Source organism: Schistocerca gregaria, chromosome 1, assembly GCF_023897955.1.
Source record: "Schistocerca gregaria isolate iqSchGreg1 chromosome 1, iqSchGreg1.2, whole genome shotgun sequence".
Taxonomy (NCBI): domain Eukaryota; kingdom Metazoa; phylum Arthropoda; class Insecta; order Orthoptera; family Acrididae; genus Schistocerca; species Schistocerca gregaria.
In genome coordinates, this window is record NC_064920.1 from 1,030,522,852 (window position 1) to 1,030,547,648 (window position 24,797).

Sequence of the window (24,797 nt, forward strand, 5' to 3'; positions counted from 1 at the left end):
CCAGTACAGTGGAATTAAACATTTCGTTTCAAATACATTGACTGTGTCTGCGAAAAAGGTTAATAAAAGTCAAATTTCTTTAGCAAACAGACAAAAATAACTTCATTGTTCTGCAAGGCGATTAGTGCTCGACTGTCAGAAAGGGGGAAATAAAATAAAATCTGAAACTAATGACATATTTTAGCCTTCCGTAATTATTTGAATGTATTTTAATTCACTTGATAGCTCCCAGTCACAGATAACCATTTTGTTTTCATTTGACGCGAGAGTAAACGAAGGAGAAACAGCAAAATCACTAAATGTAAACACCAGTCACGTGGAGACTACCCACTATAACTTAGACTGCTCTGCGTATCAGCCCCAGATCTACGATATTTGTGAACGGGATCAATACTAAAAAACATTGAATTCTCAAAAACACATCTTTCTGAAAAGTCTGAAACATAAAACACGAGGAAATGTAAGACATATTACTAGGTCTTAAGTATGCCAAAGGGCAGTGCCATGCCTCTTCATAAATCATTCTTCTACCGCACGTCACTGTATTTCGCTCTGTGGAATTGAATGTGTATATTTTGTAATGCATACCATCATACTATATTCAGGACAGTGGAAACTGAAATGACTTGTGGTGCCTCTCCCTCTCTCAGTCGGGCAGTTTGACAGCCTGCCCCTATATTTAAAATAAATAAATAAATATCGCAATTAATAGCGAATGGGATTATTTGTAATCGGGAGAACAAGAACTCTTCAGATAATTTGAACTCTTTATTGCCTATTAGCTAATAACCTGCTGTTTTGTGTGACATAAAATTAAATATAGGATACATAAAACCAATAAAGACAAGAGATAAGCAAGAAATTACACATTTCTTCAATCCTTTTTCCTCTCTAATCTTGCTACAGCTTTACATGGTGAACTTTCCTTTCTGCGAAGGAATCTATTACCTCATCAAAGTTCGTCGAACGTTTTGCTACATGAAATATCGAAATGTCGTTATCTAATACTGAAAAATCTGTTAACACAAATAATACCCAAGACCGGTGTGATTTCTAATTACGTTTATTTGGTCACTGTCTGCTAGATAACACAAAATAGGCCTTTCTAATATGGCAGCAATTCTGTAACACACACCAAATAAACGAGACTGTTTTGGAACAAATAGCCATTTTTATAATACGACAGAATATAATTCACGAAGTACCAATATCAAATGCCTATTACAAGCAAAAAGCCTTATGTTAGGAAATAGTTTCACATTTCATTCATACACACCAGTTTCTCAAGCACGAGATCAAAAAGTAGTATTACGTCCGGCTTTACTGTGCTCAGCTCATATAGCCCCATCCCCTTTTGTCTATGGAAAGTTTATTTCTAGACATGACGAGGAGTCTCCTGACAGAGACATCACGTACACTACGCATGTATTCAAAAATCAACTTGTGATTCATTCAGAAATCAACTTAAAATGTGTTCAAAAATGTTCAAAAACCAACAGGGAAGCATTTCCAAATAATATGAATAATCAATAGACAAACTTGCGCAGGATGCTAGGCGCTTTGTGAAACAAGTTTTTTTTCCTCAATAATGTGAATTTGGTGCCCCCTTTTCCCAGTAGCATCTAGCTGCTTGCTGCGACTGCTAGCACAGCCAACAGCCACATTCCTGTTGCCAGAAGTGGTAGACTACTACTCAAACGCGACTCAACTGAGCATGTGCATGAGCCCAACTGTAACTGCTAAAATGTATCTAATGTAAACAGTTGTGATTTCATGCTCATTGGTGGCAATTTGTTGTTATGAAGCATTCCATAGTCTTCCTAAAGCCTTTGACACATTTTGCAGTTGGCAGACGACTACATGAGCACTGTGCGTCGTGGTTGTATATGGCGCATTTCCTTTGCAATTTAAGTTATTTTCTTTTTTTCTCTTGTTTATATTTTATTGTTGGAGTATTATTCTGCAGTAGCAGGATACAGTAATATCCTTTGTTAGAGTATCGGTTTTTACCAGTCAAAATTACAAAAATTTAACTGAAAAATAAAACAATGAAAAATTCCTGGAATTCTAAAAAAATACCGGGTTTTACCAAGTTTTCTCCGGGATGAAAAAATTCCCGGGTTTTTCCCGGATCTCCCAGTTGTCCCGGGTAGTCTGCACCCTCTGAAAGAACTGACATTAAATGATTACACTAGCAATATACCACAACCCATACATACCACTCACTTACGGATCATGGAGATAAGATTAGAATAATTACTGCACACAAAGAACTATTCACGCAATCATTATTCACACACTCCATACATAAATAGAACAGGAATAAACCCTAATAACTGGTACAATGGGATGTATCCTCTGCCACACACCAAACAGTGGTTTGCAGAGTATAAATGTAGATGTAGAACTATAAACCATCTAACAAACTGCTTCATGCATTGTCCACATCTCTGTCCTGACTGATAACATCAAAAAAGAGAAAGAAAGAAAATGAATAAAATTACACCACTTCTGCATGCTGGCCAACAGCAAATCACTTAGCAGTTACAAAGCCTCATGGCCAACAGCAAATCACTTGGCAGTTACAAAGCCTCATGTAAAATTCCATGTATTGGCAGCATTTCAAACCATCTCACAAAAATAAGTTAAATTTCGCAATTACAGACCAACGCCAATAACATATAAAAATTTTCATTCAATAACAAAGACAAACTAAAAACCTAGGCACAGAGTGGTATATATAAAATCACTTGAAAGCAGTGTGGAAATGTGTATATTGGTCAGTCAGGAAGAGCTGTGGCAATTAGGATATGTGGACATATTTATTTACAACTGGTTTCAATCATGAAGCATCCTCACAGTGGGAAAACATCAATTGTGACAACTTCACAGGTCATACATCCTATTTAACCAGAAAATTATATGCCATTGCTGACTTGAGAACATCAGAAAATGATAATGTAACAATACCAGCTTGAGCGAGCAGAACAACTGAAAAAATGTAACATCACTAAGTGCACAAGTGTTAACTTACTGCGTGGTGTATGTGAACACTGGTGCTGTGCACTTACTGCTGTTATATGTTTTCAATGTTTTCTGCGAGCTTAAGCTGGTATCATGGTGGTAAGTATCATTTTCTAATGTTTCAAGTCATTATGGAGTATACTTTTCTTGTTAATTAGCATGTATGACATGTGAAGTTGCCACAATAGCTATCTTCCACTATGAAGATGGTCCATGATCAAACCTGATTGTGAATAAATATACTGTACGGCAGCACAGTGAACATCATGCATTTCTCCAAGTATATCGATTATGTTGACAGTTGACTGAAAAAAAAATTTTGATTAACGAAGAAAGATTTGACCTTTGTTGATAATCTTTTATGAAAAAACTATTCGTATGATGTAGAATGTGAAGTTTTACACTCTGTCAAAAAAAAGCAAAAAAAGATGACCCTAATGGAGATACTGGAAATCAACAAACACGTGACACTGAATGCCAAACTAGTATTAAATTTTAGAATTCAATTTCCATTTTACTCTTTGTTAAATTAAGTTTTTGTTACAAATACTAGTTTCAAATTGCAAATACACCTTATTTCTTATTATTTGTAAAAGTAGCTCCACATGGAACTTTGTTTATCATTACTTTTTTTTAGCTAATGTAAATTCTGTAATGTTTTCCTTTGTAAACACTTTGTCACTTATGTATTTCTGTACAAAAATATCTGTGTATGTTACTATCATGTTTATTTGATTTGTGACATTCAGCTGTAACCCAAAGATGGCCCGAGAAGCCGAAAGCCAGTTCGCGACCAAATAAATATAATTTCATAGAACATTAGAAAGCTTTTTTCTTTTTAATAACATTTAAATTGTTTATTTAAGGAAGACTGGTGACCCATAGCTACGAAATAAAAAGCTCATTGGGTTCTACTGCGAAACTAAACTAGTCGCCAAGGCAGCATTAATGTTGATTAAAATATGTTTGTTACCTATATAAATTGGAAGGATGTAACACTGACTGCTCCTTATATTTTATAATATGTACTATACAAAATGTGCTGAATCAAAGTAGAACTTAGAAAACAAAAATCTTTTACCAAAGGGAGACAAAAACAAGGAAAAAGACAACCACCAACAATTACTCATTTTAATTGAACTGAAAGTATCCAATACCGTGGTATTAGAATGATGGATCTCTTCCTCAATTGTTGTCATTATCACGTTCAGAAGTTCATGTACATCATGCTCCTCAGGTGAAATTGTCCAGCCCTTGCTGAAGAGACATTTAATAACATTTTCCGCTGTGTACGGATCTTCAGATATGTTTGGATGCTGCCCATTCACAACTGAAAGTAAACAGATACAAATATTACCTAAGAAAGTAACATAAAATGTAATTTGGTAGCTGTGCAACAATTGTAATGTTTAATACATCACAGTAAGGGTAGCATATTTGGACATTTTCTCTGTAATGTATGCATCATTTACGCAGTCAAGTTGTTGACGTATTTATTACATTTATTTAATCAGGTCCTTCAGCTGTTTCTTACATCAGCACAGGATAGATTTATGGAAAAAAGTTCAGACACTTTCTAACATGATGTTGGAGATAGCAGAATTGAGGTCTGCAGCTTTGTAAATCAAAATGACATGTTTTTAAAGTAAAATTATCAGTCATATAACCAATTTGATCTTATCTTCCACCCTTCTCAATTTTATGCTGATATTTTTAATCTATGTATCTAATGCAAACACTATCACTTTCACATATTACGATCTTTATCAGCCCCTGTAATTCCTCTCCAATACAGTCGCAGGTCTTAATGTAAGCCCTCGTGAGGCTTTCAATGTGATTCTTTCCTTGCCTATTGTTTATAACTTCATTTCAGACACACTACTGGCTATCAGCATGACAGCTAAATGTGGGATGGGTAGCACATCCGATATCAGCACATCTGACTGTAGACAGACAGTGGTTGCCAAATATATGCAAGTTAAGTGTTAAGAGGCACTACGATTTTCACAAGCTACTGTATCAAGAGTGTATGGCGAGCACATCAGTCAAGGAAAATTGTCACAACTAGTGTCACTGCCACAGGCAACAACATGTTGAAGAAAAGTGTTGCCATCAATTATCTTGGGTTCTAGCAGTGAAAAGCATCAATGCAGGAACACTACCAACAGATACTCCAAGCATAGAAAAAGGACCTCGACTGATGAGTCACACTACACTTTCAAACTGGCAGATGACATAGGACAAGAACAATGAAAATCAAATAAGATGATGAATCCCTCGTGCCAACAGAGTACTGTTCAAGCAGGTGGAAAAAGTATTTTCATGTAGCAAGTGTTTACCCCGGTTGAACTCTGGCTCCTGATATATCTGCTGTAATTTATTTATGGTAAAACATACAGTAACCACCTGACATGTGCTTCTATCTGCTTATTTACAGTACTACAGAGATGACCTGGTCCTTCACTGAGACAATACATCACCACTTTCAGACATTTCTTCTGAAACGTGTCAGAGTAGTTCGCAGAATATTCCAAAGATATGAAAAATCTTTGTTGTTTGATAGAATCTACGCCACATCATCTCACTACAATTAAACTGCTCAGGAGTACACTTTACTGGGCCATGTAAATTTGTGGCTTGCTTCTGTAAGTGCCATATTCCAAATGATTCCAGTTTATTCTCCCCTACTTTTATAACAAATCATGTTACACTGCAGATAATATCGTGCTCCAGATGCAGATTCAGGGAGGTTTTTTCTCAAATTCATAATATTATTTGATGTCATGGGGCTCTCTTCTTGAACAAAAAGATCCATCCTCCTGCGAAAATTGGCTATTGATTTCTTTCTTAGTTTGTCCATTTTGTGAAATTACACTTTCTAAGCTGCAGAATATTTTGAAAGGTTGTTTTACCCAAGTCTGGTGTTTACCAAGTCACTGTACTGCTGTTGCCCACTGGCTACATTTGTTTCACACTAAAAATCTTGAAGTTGTGTCTTCAGTTGGTGTTGGGACTTTTTCTGGCACCCTCTCCTCCAGTAGTGGTCTGTGTATGTAAAAAATGCCTCATTGCATAGTAATTCATATTCTACATTGACCTGTAGGTCTCCTTGTAGGTTTTCAGCCAGCAAGGCCTTCGATGAAAATAGACGAGACACACACACACACACACACACACACACACACACACACACACACACACAACTGCAGTCTCTGGCAACTGAAGCGATACTATAGTGAGCAGCAATTTTCGTTTCATAATAGTATTCATCTTTCAGTTTGATATATTTACTTTTGACTTTGTTTTCCTTACACTCATAATAAATTCTGTGCTAAGTAAACCATTTAAAACATCCAGCAGCTTTTCTTTGCCTCCTCCGATTGATAAAATTCTGGCAGTGGTATCTATTTTGTCCTCCTCCAGCTGAGTGGTCATATAGATGGCTGCCATCCAGAGGACTCGGTTTCAGTTCCTGGTACTGTCAAGGATTTCTCCTTGATGGGAAGACTGGTATTGGGTGCACTTAGTCTCATGATGCCAACTGAGGGATTACTTGATTGAGAAGTAGCAGCTCCAAGCTCTGGAAAGTCAGCAAAATTGTCAGATGGGTGGTGACCTGCCCCTCCATATCACATCTGTATTATGTCACATGGCAGAAAATAATGCGGGAGCCATTTGATATTCATTGGGCCATCGGGGCCTGGATGAGAAACTTGTATTAGCAGCTATTGTGTTACACTTTCTGTCTCCTGAAATTTTATTTCAGTGTCTCCACTGCTTCTACAATAAATGAGCCCAACAATGACAATAAGCTGCAACCTTGCCTTATAACATACCTAACACAAACTTGTCTCTTCCCGATGTTTCATTTTTGTCATTTCCATTTGGTTTCTATGGTTCATTCAACTGACTTCATGCTTCATCCTCATAACTTTTAACAGTTAATTACACTTTACATAGTTGAAAGCTTCATTTGGGTCCACAAATGCCAGGAAGATAGTCTGGTATATATTATCTCTTCCACGACTAAGCACATGGGCAGAATTGCTTCTCTAATTTCTTCATGTGTCTTGAAGCTAATGAATTGATCTTTATCCACAGCCTTCTCAATTTTTCTTTGTGTTATTGTAATCATGAACACACAAATGTTTGGAAAATCACAGTTTGTACACAGTTGTATTGTCACTTTGTTAAACAATCAATTTCAGTCTGAAATGGACTATCCTCAGGTACAATGTTATATCATTAATCAAATGCATGATAACATAACTACTAACAAGCATCCTACAAAAAAACAATGTGTTAAGTCCAACTAGTAAATATAGCACACAGTAGCCAAGACACATCATGTGCTTTGGCACATTACCTACTACGTGCTGGACAGCTGGATGTAATCCAATATTATAGTTGGATTTAAAATGTTGATTTACTGCATGAGGCTCTTCAATAGTTATGGTTTGTCACACAACTCACTAATGATGTCACGTTATACCCAAGGATGGTCTGTTTCTGACCAAAATTGGTTGTTTGATAAAGTGACAATACAGTTGTGTCCAAATAATGATTTCCAAAAGTTTCTAGAAGCTGTAAATCATCACCTCCTCAAACTAACATGTAAACATGACATATCAGACCAACAGTCCAACACTGAGATGCTGCATTGTGGGGTAGCTCCATTTGCTGCAATTATACTCCCCAAATGCATTCTTTTTTTTATTTTTACAGTTTGCACATAACACATACATGACAGCTACCTGAAATAGCTGATCTCTTATTCACACTGTATTTCATTAAAATTTGATATCAACTGGATAGTGTTCAGATTACTTATGATAATAGTATATTTGGTTCTTACAGAAAAATTTTGCTTTAGATGATTTTTCATGATTTACTAGATAGGTGAAGGTGAAATTTTTCTATGAGCAAATAGCAGTTTCTAAATGAGATAGCTCAATTGAAACCCCTCATTCTCTTCCTCCAAACAATTCATATTTCATGAGTTATTTGTATTAAAAAATTTCATGTTCCAGAATGTTCCAATCTTAAACTGTGATTATTTCCAAAATTCAGTACCTCAGTTTTATAGGCCTGATTTTCCTGATTCTGAAAACATCTACTTTCATTAAGAGAACCTGTATATTAATTATTGTCAAGATTTTACTAGCAAACTTTCTCCTCCTGAAGACACCTTCTCCCGACAAAGTTTGGTGGTCCACACCAACATCTTTGGACATGATGTTGCAGTATGGAAGGCATCTTCAGGTATTTTTCTCATGTGGAAGTTTCTTTCTATTTTATATATATAATTAAAGCATGGACCTCCTAAAAAGAGTTCACCGAAGCAATGAAAAACCTGGATTAAAACATCGCTGTACACATTGATCTACTTCACTCAATCATTCTGAAAACTGTTTAAACAAATAACATTCAACATTTTCATGTTTTAATTGCTTACAGTCACCCTCCTGCATGAGTGAATTCCTGCTTATATATGCAAGAAAAAGTATAACCACAGCTGTATCCTGAGAATGACTATATTGTCTCACATGACTAGTTTCGGCGGCACATTACCACCATCCTCAGGCCCCACCACTGCCAAAGGGGTAATCAATTTCCTTGGCGCATTTATTGTGGAGTCCTTGTTATTAGTACACGTGAACTAGCTTTCCTTAGGAGTCTCTGCTCAACACCATGTTGTCTCCAACGCATTGGAAATTTAATACTCTTTTGGTAATGTTTGGGTCTGAGGATTGTGGTAATGTGCCGCTGAAACTAGTAATGTGAGACGATAAAGTCATTCTCAAGCCCTTCATATCACTGAGGGAGGGAGGGAGGGAAGGAGAGAGAGAGAGAGAGAGAGAGAGAGAGAGAGAGAGAGAGAGAGAGAGAGAGAGAGAGAGAGAGAGAACTTTTAATTTCCTTTCCAAATGTATCCCTGGTTTCCTTCACTGCTTGCTCAATTTATAGACTTAATAACGTCAGGAATAGGCTACAACCTTGCCTCAATCCCTTCTCAATTACTGCTTCCCCTTCATGGCCTTTGCTTACTGACTGCAGTTTAATTTCTGCACAAGTTTAAATATTCTTTTACTCAATGCATTTAACCCTCTAGTGCATAGTGACGCATATATGCAACAGTTTATGTCCTGGAGTATTTTCATTCACTGCAGCTTTACTGAGTGCTGTAAACATGCTTGCACATTTATGAATCGTTCAGCAATTGTTTCCTGGCCAGAGAAAATATTTATTGCGAAGCAGCTGCCTGTTAGGTAGCATTACCTTTGGTAGTGGCATTGTAAACATTGTTTATGCTGTTCACCATTTTCGGCTGATTGTAGATGAAGCAGTAATTCAAGGTAAGTGGCACAAAAATTACAGCCATAACTATAATGGTTTTTGGTAGGAATTATACGTATTTATATATTTTTTTGCTGTTTCTATAAAAGCTGTAATATGAATGATTCATATATGAATCAACGTGTGTAAAGGAACATAACACACACGATATTTGTTCACTTACATTTCACATAGCTATTTCTTTTTACTGTTCCTTATAACATTATATTTGTTTTATATATGAACACTGTATCTTGTTCTTGATAACCTAAGTCTGGCTTATATAATATCATCTTCCTTCTAGATGTCAGTTCACTACATAGATGAGAAAGGAATTAGAAGAAAATTGGACGATAAGGGCATCTTTTTCTTATTGAGTAGTATCCCAAGTGACAGTGAGGATGATTTAGATTTAGACAGTGGAAGTGATACTGAAGAAATTGAAGGGAATAATACAAACAGCAGTGATATACAGGTCAGGGAATCACAGTTAACGTCATTTTTATTGGACACAGCCGGAGATGCTTTATCTGAAGAGCAATCTTGTATTGACAATATTCTTGGTGAAAATGACTTTGTGAACATGTTGTTTGATAGCTTATCATGTGATGAACTTATAGAATCTGAAGTTCAAGAAGTGCACAGATTCACAAACAATCATGCAGTCAGTCAACAGAAAGTTTGTGCACTTATGAAGTGGATCCTCAACCTTGTTCCAGCAACCTCACGAAGTAGTGGAAGACAGATAAAGCACAGCAGCCAAAATCAACAAAACAAAATGTGATTTGGAGGAAAACAACTCTAAATATACCAGAACAGCAAAAGAACTCCGTTGGTTGTAGTGATATTGCTGAATTTTTACAAGCACTTGACACCCATTTCAGATTTTCATGTACTTTTTTTTTTAGCAAGTAACTAATGAAGAAAATGAACGATGAGAGTCTTCTTTTCAGTATTTCGAAGGACCCAAGCAAACCACCGGATATATCAGAAGATGATCTACATAAGTTCCTTGGAATTTGTATTCTTACTTCTGTGTGCAAATATTCTAAAAAGCTTTGTCATTGAACATGTTCGAAAAAATTCGCACTAATTTACATTTCAATGACAGCTCAAAGCAAGTACTTAATACAGAAGCTGATGGATATGATAAGCTGTACAAATTGCATCCAGTTCTTGATGAAGTTGGGAAGAATTTTCTTTCTGTTCCTAATGGAAGAGCGTTTATCAATTGATGAGCAGATGTGCACCACTGAGGCTAGACATCACCTAAAGCAGTATATGCCTCAAAAACGTCATAAATAGGGCTATAAGTTATTTCTTCTCTGTGGTGTGTCTGGATTTGCCTATAAATTCGAAATATACACTGGAGCTGAAAATGAGTTGAAAAACAGACTTCATCATGAACCAGACTTGGGAGCTAGTGGAAATATAGTTTTCTAACTGTGCAGAGAGATTCCAAGAGGTGTGTTTCACAAAGTGTACTTTGACAATTACTATACCAGCCTTTTACTAGTTTCATACTTGGCTGAGCAAGGTATTCATAGTTTGGGCACTGTCAGAAGGAATAGAATCCCTCAGTGTAAACTTACAAATGATGATTTGATGAAAAAAGAAGAAAGAGGGTTTTTGGTAGAGTACTGCACAACATACAACAATGTTGAAGTCAGAAATTTGTTGTGGAAAAATAACAAGAGTGTGTGTTTATTATCTACATTTGCTGGAACCCAACCAGAAGGAACAATTGAAAGGTTTGATAGGAAAGAAAAGACAAAGAAAACTGTGAAATGCCCAGTAGTAACACGTGAATACAATAATCATATGGGAGGTGTTGATTTGCTTGACAGCTTGTTGGGACGTCATCACATTTCTATACGCTCTAGTATATGCAATTGTTTTATCATATTGTTGATGTAACTGTTGTCAATTCCTGGTTGCTGCATAGAAAGCTGCATGCTCCCATAGACACAATGAAACTGTTGACGGTCAGAATTGAACTTGCAACTACTCTATGCATTATTGGACATTATGCACTGCCAAAACGAGGGAGAACTTCCTTCTGAAGTACGGAACAATTATGCTGCAAAGAAATGTAAAGGTCCAACAGCCCCAATTCCTCCTCCAGATGTGCGATGTGACCACGTGAATCATTTTCCAACATAGAATCCCACAAGACTATGGTGCAAGTTTCTAACATGTGCAAAGCAAACCTTTGTGGTGTGCAATAAACGCAGCGTTGCACTTTGCTTTAATAAGGATACAAATTGTTTTCTACAGTTTCACACCATGTAAATTATAGAGAAAAAAGTACTGTCAGTGGTGTTGAATACTGATGTTAATACAATTTCAGAATTAATTAATGTTTAAAAATTAAATGTTTATGTTCTAAATGTAATGTATTTCTGCATTTACTGTGTGATGATGAAATGTAAATGGCTTTTAAATGTATACCATGTGTTTCTTCCAAGATAATGAGTGTAATAAAACTTCTATGACACAAAATACTAAGAATGATTCATATATGCATCAAATGTCCCGATACACGATGATTCATTTATGAATCAAACCAATAAAACACCTAAAATATAAAAATCAACAGCAGAATTTTTTAAATATTTTTCCGTTACTAAGTTTGCATCGGGCTATCTGTGAGATTATTTTCTTTAAGAAAGAAAAAAATCATGCACTAGAGGGTTAATAATGGCTACCTTCAGGACTTCAATGAGTGTATTCTATTCAACACTGTTAATAGCTTCTTCTAAAGCTACTATTGCTACGAAAGTATGTTTGCCTTTTTTCAATGTATCTTCTAAGATAAGTTGCATGTTCCTATATTTCTCTGAAATCCAAACTGATGTTTTCCTAGGTTGGCTTCTTCCAGGTTTTCCAGTCTTCTGCAAACAATTCACGTTAGCATTTTGCAATCACTACTTTTTAAAATCCACACTCATCGGCACATACCTGGTTTGGAATTGGGGATATCACACTCTTCATGACGTGTGTGGGTATTCTGCCTTTTTATGTAACAGTAGCTTGCATACTAGGTGGAACAATTGTGTCATTGTTGGTTTTCCCGAAGATCTAAATAATCCTGAAGGAATGTTGTCTATTCCAGGGGTCTTGTTTAGATTTAGCTCTTTCAGAGTTCTGTGAATTTCTTTTCATAGTATCATATCTTCCCTCTCATCTTCATCTACTTCCTGTTCTCTTGCTGTAATGCTGTCTTCAAGCCTGTTACCCTAGTACGGGATGTTCAAAAAGTTTCTTCGCAGTGCCATATGATTGTTCCCCGGCCTGGGTTTTTCAACGAAACAATAAATGCACAACAATACTGCCGTGATATTCTGTACCCATTCATAGGAGAACTTGTGTTAAGTGAAATACCGAACAGTTACTTTAAACAAGATGGTGCAACCGCACATACAGCTCGCGTTTCAATGTCACTGCTTGCTGAGGTTTTTGGTGATTGCATAATTTCACAGGGACTTTTGCCTCCACGTTCGCCTGACTTAACATCACCTGAATTTTCCTTCTGAGGTGCAGCAAAAGCAACTGCCTATAAAAACCATCCAAAATCCATCGATGAATTGAAAACTTCAGTATCTACTTTCACTACTTCTGTTACAGATGCAGAACTACCTTCCAAAATTTAATAATCGAAAATCCAGGATGGAATGTAAGAACGTTATGAAAAGGATAGTCGTTACCAATCATTTAGCAGAGATTCTGACTCACAGATAGGCACAACAAAAAGACTGTCACAAACCGAGAAAATGCGCGCGCGCGCGCGCGTGCACACGCGCACACACACACACACACACACACACACACACACACACACACACACACACACACAAAAGTGCACAAACACAACTCGCGTACAGATGACCAGTCTCTGGCAGCTGAAGCTAACTGCCAAAATGTAAGAATATCAATATTTCCAGGTATGTACAGTCAGAACGATAGCTCCATTAATAAAAGAAAACAAAGTACTATAAACAATAAATAATGAAATAGAAGTACACACTGACTGAGGCGAGTCGTTGGGGAGGGAGGTGGGGGATGGGATGAGAAGACATTTCACTTCTTGAGGATTATTTAGTGTAAACAGAATTTTACAGTGCACAAAAGTATATATGTAAATAATGGGTAATATTCTAATACCTATATGTATATATTGTACTCATCTGTATGAAAGAGGGTATCAAAATAATAAGTACCGAATGCAAACCTACAGATACATGTAAATTATTGTACGTGTCATATGTTTTCATATGTCTGTGCTGCAATAACGCAAGTTAAAACTGTATAAATAAGTGAGATACAAATCTAAATCTAAGGATAAATGCACATAAAATTACTACCATTTCTATCAATCTGTTGTAAATTATAATATGTAGGCCACATATTCCAAGAAATTAGGTGAAACCGGCTTCTTCTGTACTACAAGTACATACACACAATGTATCAAATGAGATCAATCAATTGATGATCACTCAGTAAATATAACTGATTTACTAACAGTTTTTACTAGAATTATATCACTGTTCTCTTGCATATCTTTTTACATATCATCATAATTTGTTATATTAAAAACAAAGATTCCAAGACTTACCAAGCGGGAAAGCGCCGGCAGACAGGCACATGAACAAAACACACAAACACACACACAGAATTACTAGCTTTCGCAACTGATGGTTGCTTCTTCAGGAAGGAGAGGGAAAGACGAAAGGATGTGGGTTTTAAGGGAGAGGGTAAGAAGTCATTCCAATCCCGGGAGCGGAAAGACTTCCCTTAGGGGAAAAAAAGGACAGGTGTACACTCGCGCGCGCACACACACACACACACACACACACACACACACACACACCCATCCGCACATACACAGACACAAGCAGACATATTTAAAGGCAAAGAGTAAGGGCAGAGATGTCAGTCGAGGCGGAAGTACAGAGGCAAAGAAGTTGTTGAAAGACAGGTGAGGTATGAGCGGCGGCAACTTGAAATCAGCGGAGGTTGAGGCCTGGCGGATATCGAGAAGAGAGGATATACTGAAGGGCGAGTTCCCATCTCCGGAGTTCGGATAGGTTGGTGTTGGTGGGAAGTATTAAGATAACTCGGACGGCGTAACACTGTGCCAAGATGTGCTGGCCGTGCATCAAGGCATGTTTAGCCACAGGGTGATCCTCATTACCAACAAACACTGTCTGCCTGTGTCCATTCATGCGAATGGACAGTTTGTTGCTGGTCATTCCCACATAGAAAGCGTCACAGTGCAGGCAGGTCAGTTGGTAAATCACGTGGGTGCTTTCACACGTGGCTCTCCCTTTGATCGTGTACACCTTCCGGGTTACAGGACTGGAGTAGGTGGTGGTGGGAGGGTGCATAGGACAGGTTTTACACCGGGGGCGGTTGCAAGGGTAGGAGCCAGAGGGTAGGGAAGGTGGTTTGGGGATTTCATAGGGATGAACCAAGAGGTTACGAAGGTTAGGTGGACGGTGGAAAGACACTCTTGGTGGAGTGGGGAGGATTTCATGAAGGATGGATCTCATTTCGGGGCAGGATTTTAGGAAGTCTTATCCCTGCTGGAGAGCCACATTCAAGGTCTGATCCAGTCTCGGGAAGTATTCCACTTGTGACAGAATACTTCCCGGGACTGGATCAGACCTTGAATGTGGCTCTCCAGCAGGGATACGACTTCCTAAAATCCTGCCTCGAAATGAGATCCATCCTTCATGAAATCCTCCCCACTCCACCAAGAGTGTCTTTCCGCCGCCCACCTAACCTTCGTAACCTCTTGGTTCATCCCTATGAAATCCCCAAACCACCTTCCCTACCCTCTGGCTCCTACCCTTGCAACCGCCCCCGGTGCAAAACCTGTCCTATGCACCCTCCCACCACCACCTACTCCAGTCCTGTAACCCGGAAGGTGTACACGATCAAAGGGAGAGCCACGTGTGAAAGCACCCACGTGATTTACCAACTGACCTACCTGCACTGTGACGCTTTCTATGTGGGAATGACCAGCAACAAACTGTCCATTCGCATGAATGGACACAGGCAGACAGTGTTTGTTGGTAATGAGGATCACCCTGTGGCTAAACATGCCTTGATGCACGGCCAGCACATCTTGGCACAGTGTTACACAGTCCGAGTTATCTGGATACTTCCCACCAACACCAACCTATCCGAACTCCGGAGATGGGAACTCGCCCTTCAGTATATCCTCTCTTCTCAATATCTGCCAGGCCTCAACCTCCGCTAATTTCAAGTTGCCGCTGCTCATACCTCACCTGTCTTTCAACAACTTCTTTGCCTCTGTACTTCCGCCTCGACTGACATCTCTGCCCTTACTCTTTGCCTTTAAATATGTCTGCTTGTGTCTGTGTATGTGCGGATGGTGTGTGTGTGTGTGTGTGTGTGTGTGTGTGTGTGTGTGTGCGTGCGCGAGTGTACACCTGTCCTTTTTTTCCCCTAAGGGAAGTCTTTCCGCTCCCGGGATTGGAATGACTTCTTACCCTCTCCCTTAAAACCCACATCCTTTCGTCTTTCCCTCTCCTTCCTGAAGAAGCAACCATCAGTTGCGAAAGCTAGTAATTCTGTGTGTGTGTTTGTGTGTTTTGTTCATGTGCCTGTCTGCCGGCGCTTTCCCGCTTTGTAAGTCTTGGAATCTTTGTTTTTAATATATTTTTCCCATGTGGAAGTTTCTTTCTATTTTATTTACATCATAATTTGTTAGTTTGTTATCCACAATGCTGTGACAAAAGTGTTGTGTGTCCAAGTCTCAAAACATTTCCGCATAAAGTGTTATGGTACCTTTCCTACCTCCGTTGCATCAACAACTGATCCATAAATGTTCAACAGCACAATGACAATAAATTGCTAAGAAGGTAACAACATTCCCAGTTATTGTACATGTCTTTCTGGGACCTAATGTGTGTCAGAAGTGCAGGAGGACAGTGAAGAGCCCACAGGAAAGCTTTCAGTCTTACAAGATCCGAGCAGGTTGTCCAATGATGTTGATGATCCCCAGTAGGTATGTATGAGTATTTCAGATAACAAAGCAAAACTACATTAACTTTTATGTCATAATAAGTTATTTACAGTCCCTGGAGTCAAAGTCATGTACTTGAAGATATAATCACAAAGAAAAATACTTAACTGTGTGATAACTTGAGAGATAAGTTGAAGCTTTATATTGCTCAACTAAAACTGTGTAGGTGAAGCACGAATTTCAATTACATATTTCATTAGTACATCTACATCTACATTTTACTCCACAAGCCACCCAATGGTGTGTGGCGTGCCACTGTCATTACCTCCCTTTCCTGTTCCAGTCGTGTATGGGTCGCGGCAAGAACAACTGCCGGAAAGCTTCCGTGCGCACTTGAATCTCTCTAATTATACATTTGTGATCTCCTCAGGAGGTATAAGTAGGGGGAAGCAATTTATTCGATATCTCATCCAGAAACACACCCTTTCGAAACCTGGACAGCAAGCTACACCATGATGCAGAGCGCCTCTCTTGCCGAGTCTGCTACTTGAGTTTGCTAAACATCTCCATAATGCTATCACGCTTACCAAATAACCCTGTGATGAAACGCGCCGCTCTCCTTTGGATCTTCTCTATTTCCTCTGTCAACCCGACCTGGTACGAATCCCACACTGATGAGCAATACTCAAGTATAGGTCGTACGAGTGTTTTGTAAGCCACCTCCTTTGTTGATGGACTACATTTTCTAAGGACTCTTCCAATGAATCTCAACCTGGCACCCGCCTTACCAACAATTAATTTTATATGATCATTCCACTTCAAATCCTTCCGCACGCATACTCCCAGATATTTTACAGGAGTAACTGTTACCAGTGTTTGTTCTGCTATCATAGAAGCATACAATAAAGGATTCTTCTTTCTATGTATTAGCAATAAATTACATTTGTCTATGTTAAGGGTCAGCTGCCACTCCCTGCAAAAAGTGCCTATCCGCTGCAGATCTTCCTGCATTTTGCTGCAATTTTCTAATGCTGCAACTTCTCTATATACTACAGCATCATCCGTGAAAAGCCACATGAAACTTCCGACAATATCTACTAGGTCATTTATTTATATTGTGAAAAGCAATGGTCCTATATCACTCCCCTGTGGCACGCCAGAGGTTACTTTAACGTCTGTAGACGTCCCTCCATTGAGAACAACATACTGTGTTCTGTTTGCTAAAAACTCTTCAATCCAGCCACACAGCTGGTCTGATATTCCGTATGCTCTTACTTTGTTTATCAGGCCACAGTGCGGAACTGTATCGAACGCCTTCCGGAAGTCAAGTAAAATGGCATCTACCTGGGAGGCTGTATCTAATATTTTCGGGGTCTCATGAACAAATAAAGTGAGTTGGGTCTCACACGATCGCTGTTTCCAGAATTCATGTTGATTCCTACAGAGTAGATTCTGGGTTTCCAGAAATGACATGATACGTGAGCAAAAAACATGTTCTACAATTCTACAATAGATCGATGGCAGAGATATAGGTCAATAGTTTTGCGCATCTGCTCGACGACCCTTCTTGAAGACTGGGACTACCTGTGCTCTTCTCCAATCATTTGGAACCTTCCGTTCCTCTAGAAACTTGCGGTACACAGCTGTTAGAAGGGGGGCAAGTTCTTTCGCGTACTCTGTGTAGAATCGAATTGGTGTCCCGTCAGGTCCAGTGGAATTTCCTCTGTTGAGTGTTTTCAGTTGCTTTTCTACTCCTTGGACACTTATTCCGATGTCAGCCATTTTTTCGTTTGTGCGAGGATTTAGAGAAGGAACTGCAGAGCGGTCTTCCCCTGTGAAACAGCTTTGGAAAAAGATGTTTAGTATTTCAGCTTTATGCGTGTCATCCTCTGTTTCAATGTCATCATCATCCCAGAGTGTCTGGATATGCTGTTTCGAGCCACTTACTGATTTAACATATGACCAGAACTTCCTAGGATTTTCTGTCAAGTTGGTACATAGAATTTTACTTTCGAATTCACTGAAAGCTTCACGCATAGCACTCCCTATGCTAACTTTGACATCGTTTAGCTTCTGTTTGTCTGAGAGGTTTTGGCTGCCTTTAAACTTGCAGTGAAGCTCTCTTTGCTTTCGCAGTAGTTTCCTAACTTTGTTGTTGAACCACGGTGGGTTTTTCCCATCCCTCACAGTTTTACTCGGCACTTACCTGTCTAAAACGCCTAGAACTTCTTCCATAAACACTCAACATTGTCAGTGTTGGAACAGAAATTTTCGTTTTGATCTGTTAGGTAGCCTGAAATCTGCCTTCTATTACTCTTGCTAAACAGATAAACCTTCCTCCCTTTTTTTTTATATTCCTATTTACTTCCATATTCAGGGATGCTGCATTGGCCTTATGATCACTGATTCCAAGCTCTGCACTTACAGAGTTGAAAAGTTCGGGTCTGTTTGTTACCAGTAGGTCCAAGATGTTATCTCCACGAGTTGGTTCTCTGTTTAAGTGCTTGAGGTAATTTTCGGATAGTGCACTCAGTATAATGTCACTCGATGCTCTGTCTCTACCACCCGTCCTAAACATCTCAGTGTCCCAATCTACATCTGGTAAATTGAAATCTCCACCTACGATTATAACAAGCTGAAGAAATGTATGTGAAATGTATTCCAGATTTTCTCTCAGTTGTTCTGCCACTAATGCTGCTGAGTCGGGAGGTCGGTGAAAGGAGCCAATTATTAACCTAGCTCGGTTGTTGAGTGTAACCTCCACCCATAATAATTCACAGGAACTATCCACTTCTACTTCGCTACAGGATAAATTACTAATAACAGCGACAAACACTCCACCACCAGCTGCATGCAAACTATACTTTCTAAACACCGTCTGTGCCTTTGTAAAAATTTCAGCAGACTTTATCTCTGGCTTCAGCCAGCTTTCCGTACCTATAACGATTTCAACTTTGGTGCTTTCTATCAGCACTTGAAGTTTCGGTACTTTACTAACGCAGCTTCAACAGTTTACAATTACAATACCGATTGCTGCTTGGTCCCCGCATGTCCTGACTTTGCCCCACACCCTTTAAGGCTGTTGCCCGTTCTGTAATTGCCCGAGGCCATCTAACCTAAGAAATTGCCCAGTCCACGCCACACAACCCCTGCTACCCGTGTAGTTGCCTGCTGTGTGAAGTGGACTCCTGACCTATCCAGCGGAACCCGAAGCCCCAGCACCCTATGGCGCAAGTCAAGGAATCTGCAGCCCACACAGTCGCAGAACCGTCTCAGCCTCTGATTCAGACCCTCCACTTGGCTCTGTATCAAAGGTCCGCAATCAGTCCTGTCAGCGATGCTTGCAGATGGTCAGCTCTGCTTTCATCCTGCTAGCAAGACTGGCAGTCTTCAGCAAATCAGATAGCCGCCAGAAGCCAGAGAGGATTTCCTCTGATCCATAGTGACACACATCATTTGTGCCGACATGAGCGACCACCAGCAGATGGGTGCACCTTGTACCCTTCGTGGCATCCGGAAGGACCCTTCCCACATCTGGAATGACTCCCCCCGGTATGCACACGGAGTGCACATTGGTATCCTTAGCCTCTCTTGCTGCCATATCCCTAAGGGGCCCCATTACGTGCCTGACGTTGCAGCTCCCAACTACCAGTAAGCCCAGCCTCTGCAACCGCCAGGATCTTGCAGACTGAGGGGCAACCTCTGGAACAGGATTTACATTTTCAATCAAACAGACAAAATCTTCAGACTAACTCCTCCACATAACAGCCTAATTAAGGTCCAATGGAATATACCTGTCCCTCTTTTCAGAAACCAAAATGTTGGTCAAACTTTTGAATATACGTCTTCCATGAAAAATTCTTTCAGGCTAAAACCCAAACATTCAGCAGTGGGTTTAAAAAATAGGGCAAATGGAATTTGTAATGAAGAGTTAAAGACGTGGACAAAGAAGAAACTGCAACAAAAGATGCTGACTGAAAAAGGTACAAAAAATCACAATCAAGAATGATTATTTGATGTTTTCTTTGCATGACAAGTCATTTACACCACCACCAATGGCCAAACATTTAAGTTGAGCACTTAAAAATTCTATGTTTCTATATTACTAAACAGTCAAAACAGTCATCCAGCTGGAGGGGCAACAAAAATTAGATTTTCACTACTTCATAAAATTATTGGTCAAATTTAAAAATGTACGATGCTGTCACAATATATTCATTAAGTGGTATAAATATTATGTTAAAGGCTAACACAATAAGTCAAGTAAAGTCAAGCAAAGTTTATGCTGCCTGTATTCAGCCAGTATTTGAGAAAGAGAGCAAGTAGCAACTTCCAACAAATTTTACACGTAATTTCAAAACAATTCTATACTTTTTCCTTTTGCTTAACATTAATTATTTAAAGCATTAACTCACTAGTGTTTGAAGCTGTTTTGTACATGAGAGTTTGATTCTTTGAAGAATTGGGGTTGGGTGTTACTGGTACACAATAATTAGTTGCTCAACACAAAGTTCAGTGTTGTGAGTATTCTATATCACATTTTTAGTTTGCAGCTATTTCATCTCGTAAGGCCAGTTATTGACTACTAGTTGAGATGTCACAAAGATAATACAGTGCAGTTAAGGTCAAAATTTTGAAAAACACTTTAAGGTTTATATTTTATTTATAATTTCAAAAGTTGATCTTATTAAAATTAAGGCCTCGGCGTTTAATGCTACAAAAACATATGCAATCAGAAAATTCTGCTGGCAAGTTTATATTTTTATAGGTTTATATACAGTTTCCTAATATGTAGGGCCTATGCCTCATTACAAGATTACAAACCCTAGATTTGGTGTTTTTTTATTGGTGCAAAATTTCTCATACATAAAGAAAGAACGGAAAATCTATGAAAAAAGGGTAGTTCAACCCTTTACTAGAGGCATTATATGAATTTTTTAAAATAATCTACTAATATTACATCAATCAGGATACAAAATGAAATCAAATATCTCTCACCTAGAAGGGCTGTATGCAAAGCTTCAATGAAATTATTCTTCTTATTGGCATATCGTGACAACCATTCCACAATGGCTGGACAAGAGGCCAAGGCTTGCAATAATGAATTAATAAAACATGTGTTTCCTAGGTTCACAAGACCACATATTTGGCCTGAAAGGAAAACAGCAGGAGTGTTGGATTAAAAAAAATGAAAAACACTGTAAATATTGTTTCAGTAACCACATTCTTGATAAAACAAACACTGCTGATTCACTAATCATAGACAAGCTGCAAACAGAAAATCAATAGGCAACATGTTTCTGTAGTGACTCCTTAAAACATTTCATCGCATCTGTTCATTTGATTTCTTCTTCAACAGCTTTTAAAAGCATTAAATACAAAGATTATCATGCCTCATCTAGTCAGCTACCTTTGGAATAACAAACAACTGAATATAGTAAAAAGCGGCTCAATTTGCTTTGACCTGTGGGATAGATGACAACAGTTGCAACACTCATATTCACCATGAGTATCTTGTAAAAGCCACACATGGACTCAATGCAGATAGATTCTTATTAAAAGGATGTTAAAATGACTGTCAATGGTATCAAAAACTTGACTCACAAAACAATTGGCACCCCATATGACCTGGCAACTCATAAATCTCAATGAACAGATTGTTAACAAACTTGATGCTCAAAATACATATAGCTAGTTTCACAAGCTGTTACACTGTCGCGGGTAAAACAGTGACCCGTATATACAATAAGGTTCCTTTAATTTACGTCTATGGTCACAAACTTTTTGTTAACAGATTACCAGTTTTGGTCTATAATGACCACCATCAGATCTGCAGCAAAAAATGAGAAAGAAACATAAATACACTAGCAGATTGTCTACGGCTTAAAAACAATAAATAGACCATAATGAAAAGTACTACTGACATATACATGCATTTGAGCACTTCAAGTATGAAGAGGCATAAATGTTTTATAAAAACGAAGTCCTAATGTACTGCAGTCATAGTTGCATCATCAAATGTTAAACTGAAAATCAGCACCAGCATATGCACGAGTCATGTTGTCAGTAGCACTACTGTTCAAAACAAGCTGCCGTACAGTTGCCACAAGATATTTGTGTTGTAGGTTCACCAGATGTTTCTAATGTAGGCATACACTAATTTTCAATGATTAATTGAACAGCAAAAAATAAAGGGGGATACAATAGTTGATAGTTGAAGTCTGTGATGAACTTATAACATATAAAAGGCAATACAGTAATAAAAAGCAATGAAACGGAACACAATACAAGTCAGATTGTTATAAAGAGAAAGAGTTAAGAAACAGTAGTTGGCATATGCTCAAGTGCCAATATTCTAGATAATGACATAAGTTATAAACACCTTTGATTGTGCATGGAATAATATTAAAAAACTATGAACAAATCACTAAAGAAGCCACAATGAAAGAAAACAATGTTGCACATAATCAGTGCCCTCTGTTAGCACTAATGCCAGAATTACGCATAGACCAGAAACGGTTGGAGGAACGTGACCGCCAGAGGGCCCCTCCTACCCTGCGACACTTCTTTGCAAGCAAAGAATGATAAAATTCCGTAACAATATATGACCAACATTATCTAGTTAATGCAGTATATGAAATGAACAGAAAAGGAACAAGAAAATACTAGAGTCATGCGTAAAATAAATGAAAAACGAAGTAAATATGTAAGGCACACACAACTTGGTGAAACTATCAACAAACTATATATAACAAAGACATGCAGTGATTAAAGTAAAACACTGTCAAACAAAGCAAAATAGGCCAGTTTTGTTCTGTGGCTATGAGTGTTCTTTAAACCTTAATTTAAAAGAGCAGCCCGTTTGACCGATATGATATTTGTCACAGTTACTGCAGTCAATCCTCTATACTACAGAGCCATCAAATTTGTCATTACTTCCTTTTCAGTTTATGTTTTATTCGCAGTTTTAGGGTGTTGTTAACGTGAAAGCCACATCTGACATTAGACTTTTTAAAACATTTTTCTATTTTCAGGGAGTTTTGCTGTAAAATTTCACGGGAATTCTATCTTTCCATTATGGCCTATGTATTGTTTTTAAGCTGTAGACAATCTGCAAGTGTATTTATGTTTTCTTATCATTTTTTGCTGCAGATCTGATGATGGTCATTATAGATCGAAACTGGTAATCTGTTAACAAAAAGTTTTTTGACCATAGACATAAATTAAAGGAAATTTATTACATATAGCTAGCCTGTTCAAACATTGCAAACAACATTTAAAGGTGTAGGAGGAATAGACTCACAACATATGCATCTATAATTGAGGTAATACTGTAATGAAGTCATGTGAAACAGGAGCAATTTGCCTAATGCTGTTTAACAGTATTTCCGGTCTCTTAGGCACTCCAGTTAGAAAAAGTTAATGAATACAAAGCTGCAAAATGTTCTCAATTTCCTAACAATTGGACAAGTCAAAAATAATATTAGGTTGGGGCATAAGTTTGTCGCACATTTGTTTTGTGTGTTGATATTCCAGTTACTATGGGTTTATTCATCAACTGCCATTTTTTATTTGTATCCATTGTTGCTATTTCAGTTTACATATTGTCATTTGGAGACAGTGAGTGGAGCTGTAGACACAAGAAAGCAGAGTGCCAAGTGGAGAAATTACAATACTTCTGACATATTCTTCTGTTTGAGTTCAATATAAGGGCGACAGCAAGGGAGGCGGCCAGAAACAGTGGTGCCATGGTATGGGGCTAATGCCATTGGACAGAGCATGGCAAGAATTTTTTTTAAGGAGGATCATTTTGACATTAATGACTCTCCCTGTTCAGAGGGGCCTTTGAGATTCAATGATGATCATTTAAATGCATTAATCCACAGTGACCTATGTCAGTGCACTTGAGAACTGGCAAATGCAATGAACTGTGATCATTCCAGCATCATGCAACATCTGCATTCATTGGGAAGGCTTAGAAATTGTGTGTATAGGTACCACATGCTTCAAGCGAAAATCAAAAAAGTCAGCAGGTGGCCATATGCACATCTATGCTTGCTTGTCATCAATGCCTTGTGAACAACACTGACCACTCCTATACTGTATCATTACTGGTGATGAGAAATGGTGCCTTCGCGCTAACACCAGCAAAAGAAAGGAATGGTTGAGCCAAAATAAAGCAGTAACTCCCCATACTAATACCTATGAGCATCCACAAAAAATAATGTTATGCATCTGATGGAACAACGATGATGTGCTATGCTACAAACGACTTTCCCTAAATGTAACCATCACTGCTGACATTTACTGTCAGCAACTGAGACATCTTGTAGACATGACCCAAAAATGACCAGGAAGAATGCATGAAGTGATGCTGCTCCGTGATAACTCCCACCAACATTCTGCCAAACTGACTCAGAAAACTATACAGAAGTTGGATTTG

At 38.4% G+C, this 24,797-nt stretch overlaps 1 protein-coding gene across 1 annotated transcript in view; it reads right to left on the reverse strand.

Moving 5' to 3' along the window:
• The window catches only part of LOC126279070 (ubiquitin carboxyl-terminal hydrolase 30), an 85,635-nt gene that overhangs the window by 43,472 nt on the left and 17,366 nt on the right, over positions 1-24,797 (reverse strand). Inside the window, exons 2-3 of the mRNA XM_049979525.1 lie at positions 21,353-21,505; positions 4,182-4,354 (exon numbers count right to left, since the gene is read on the reverse strand). Coding sequence (XP_049835482.1) covers positions 4,182-4,354; positions 21,353-21,505 — 326 coding nt within the window. The remainder of the gene's footprint in view (positions 1-4,181; positions 4,355-21,352; positions 21,506-24,797) is intronic.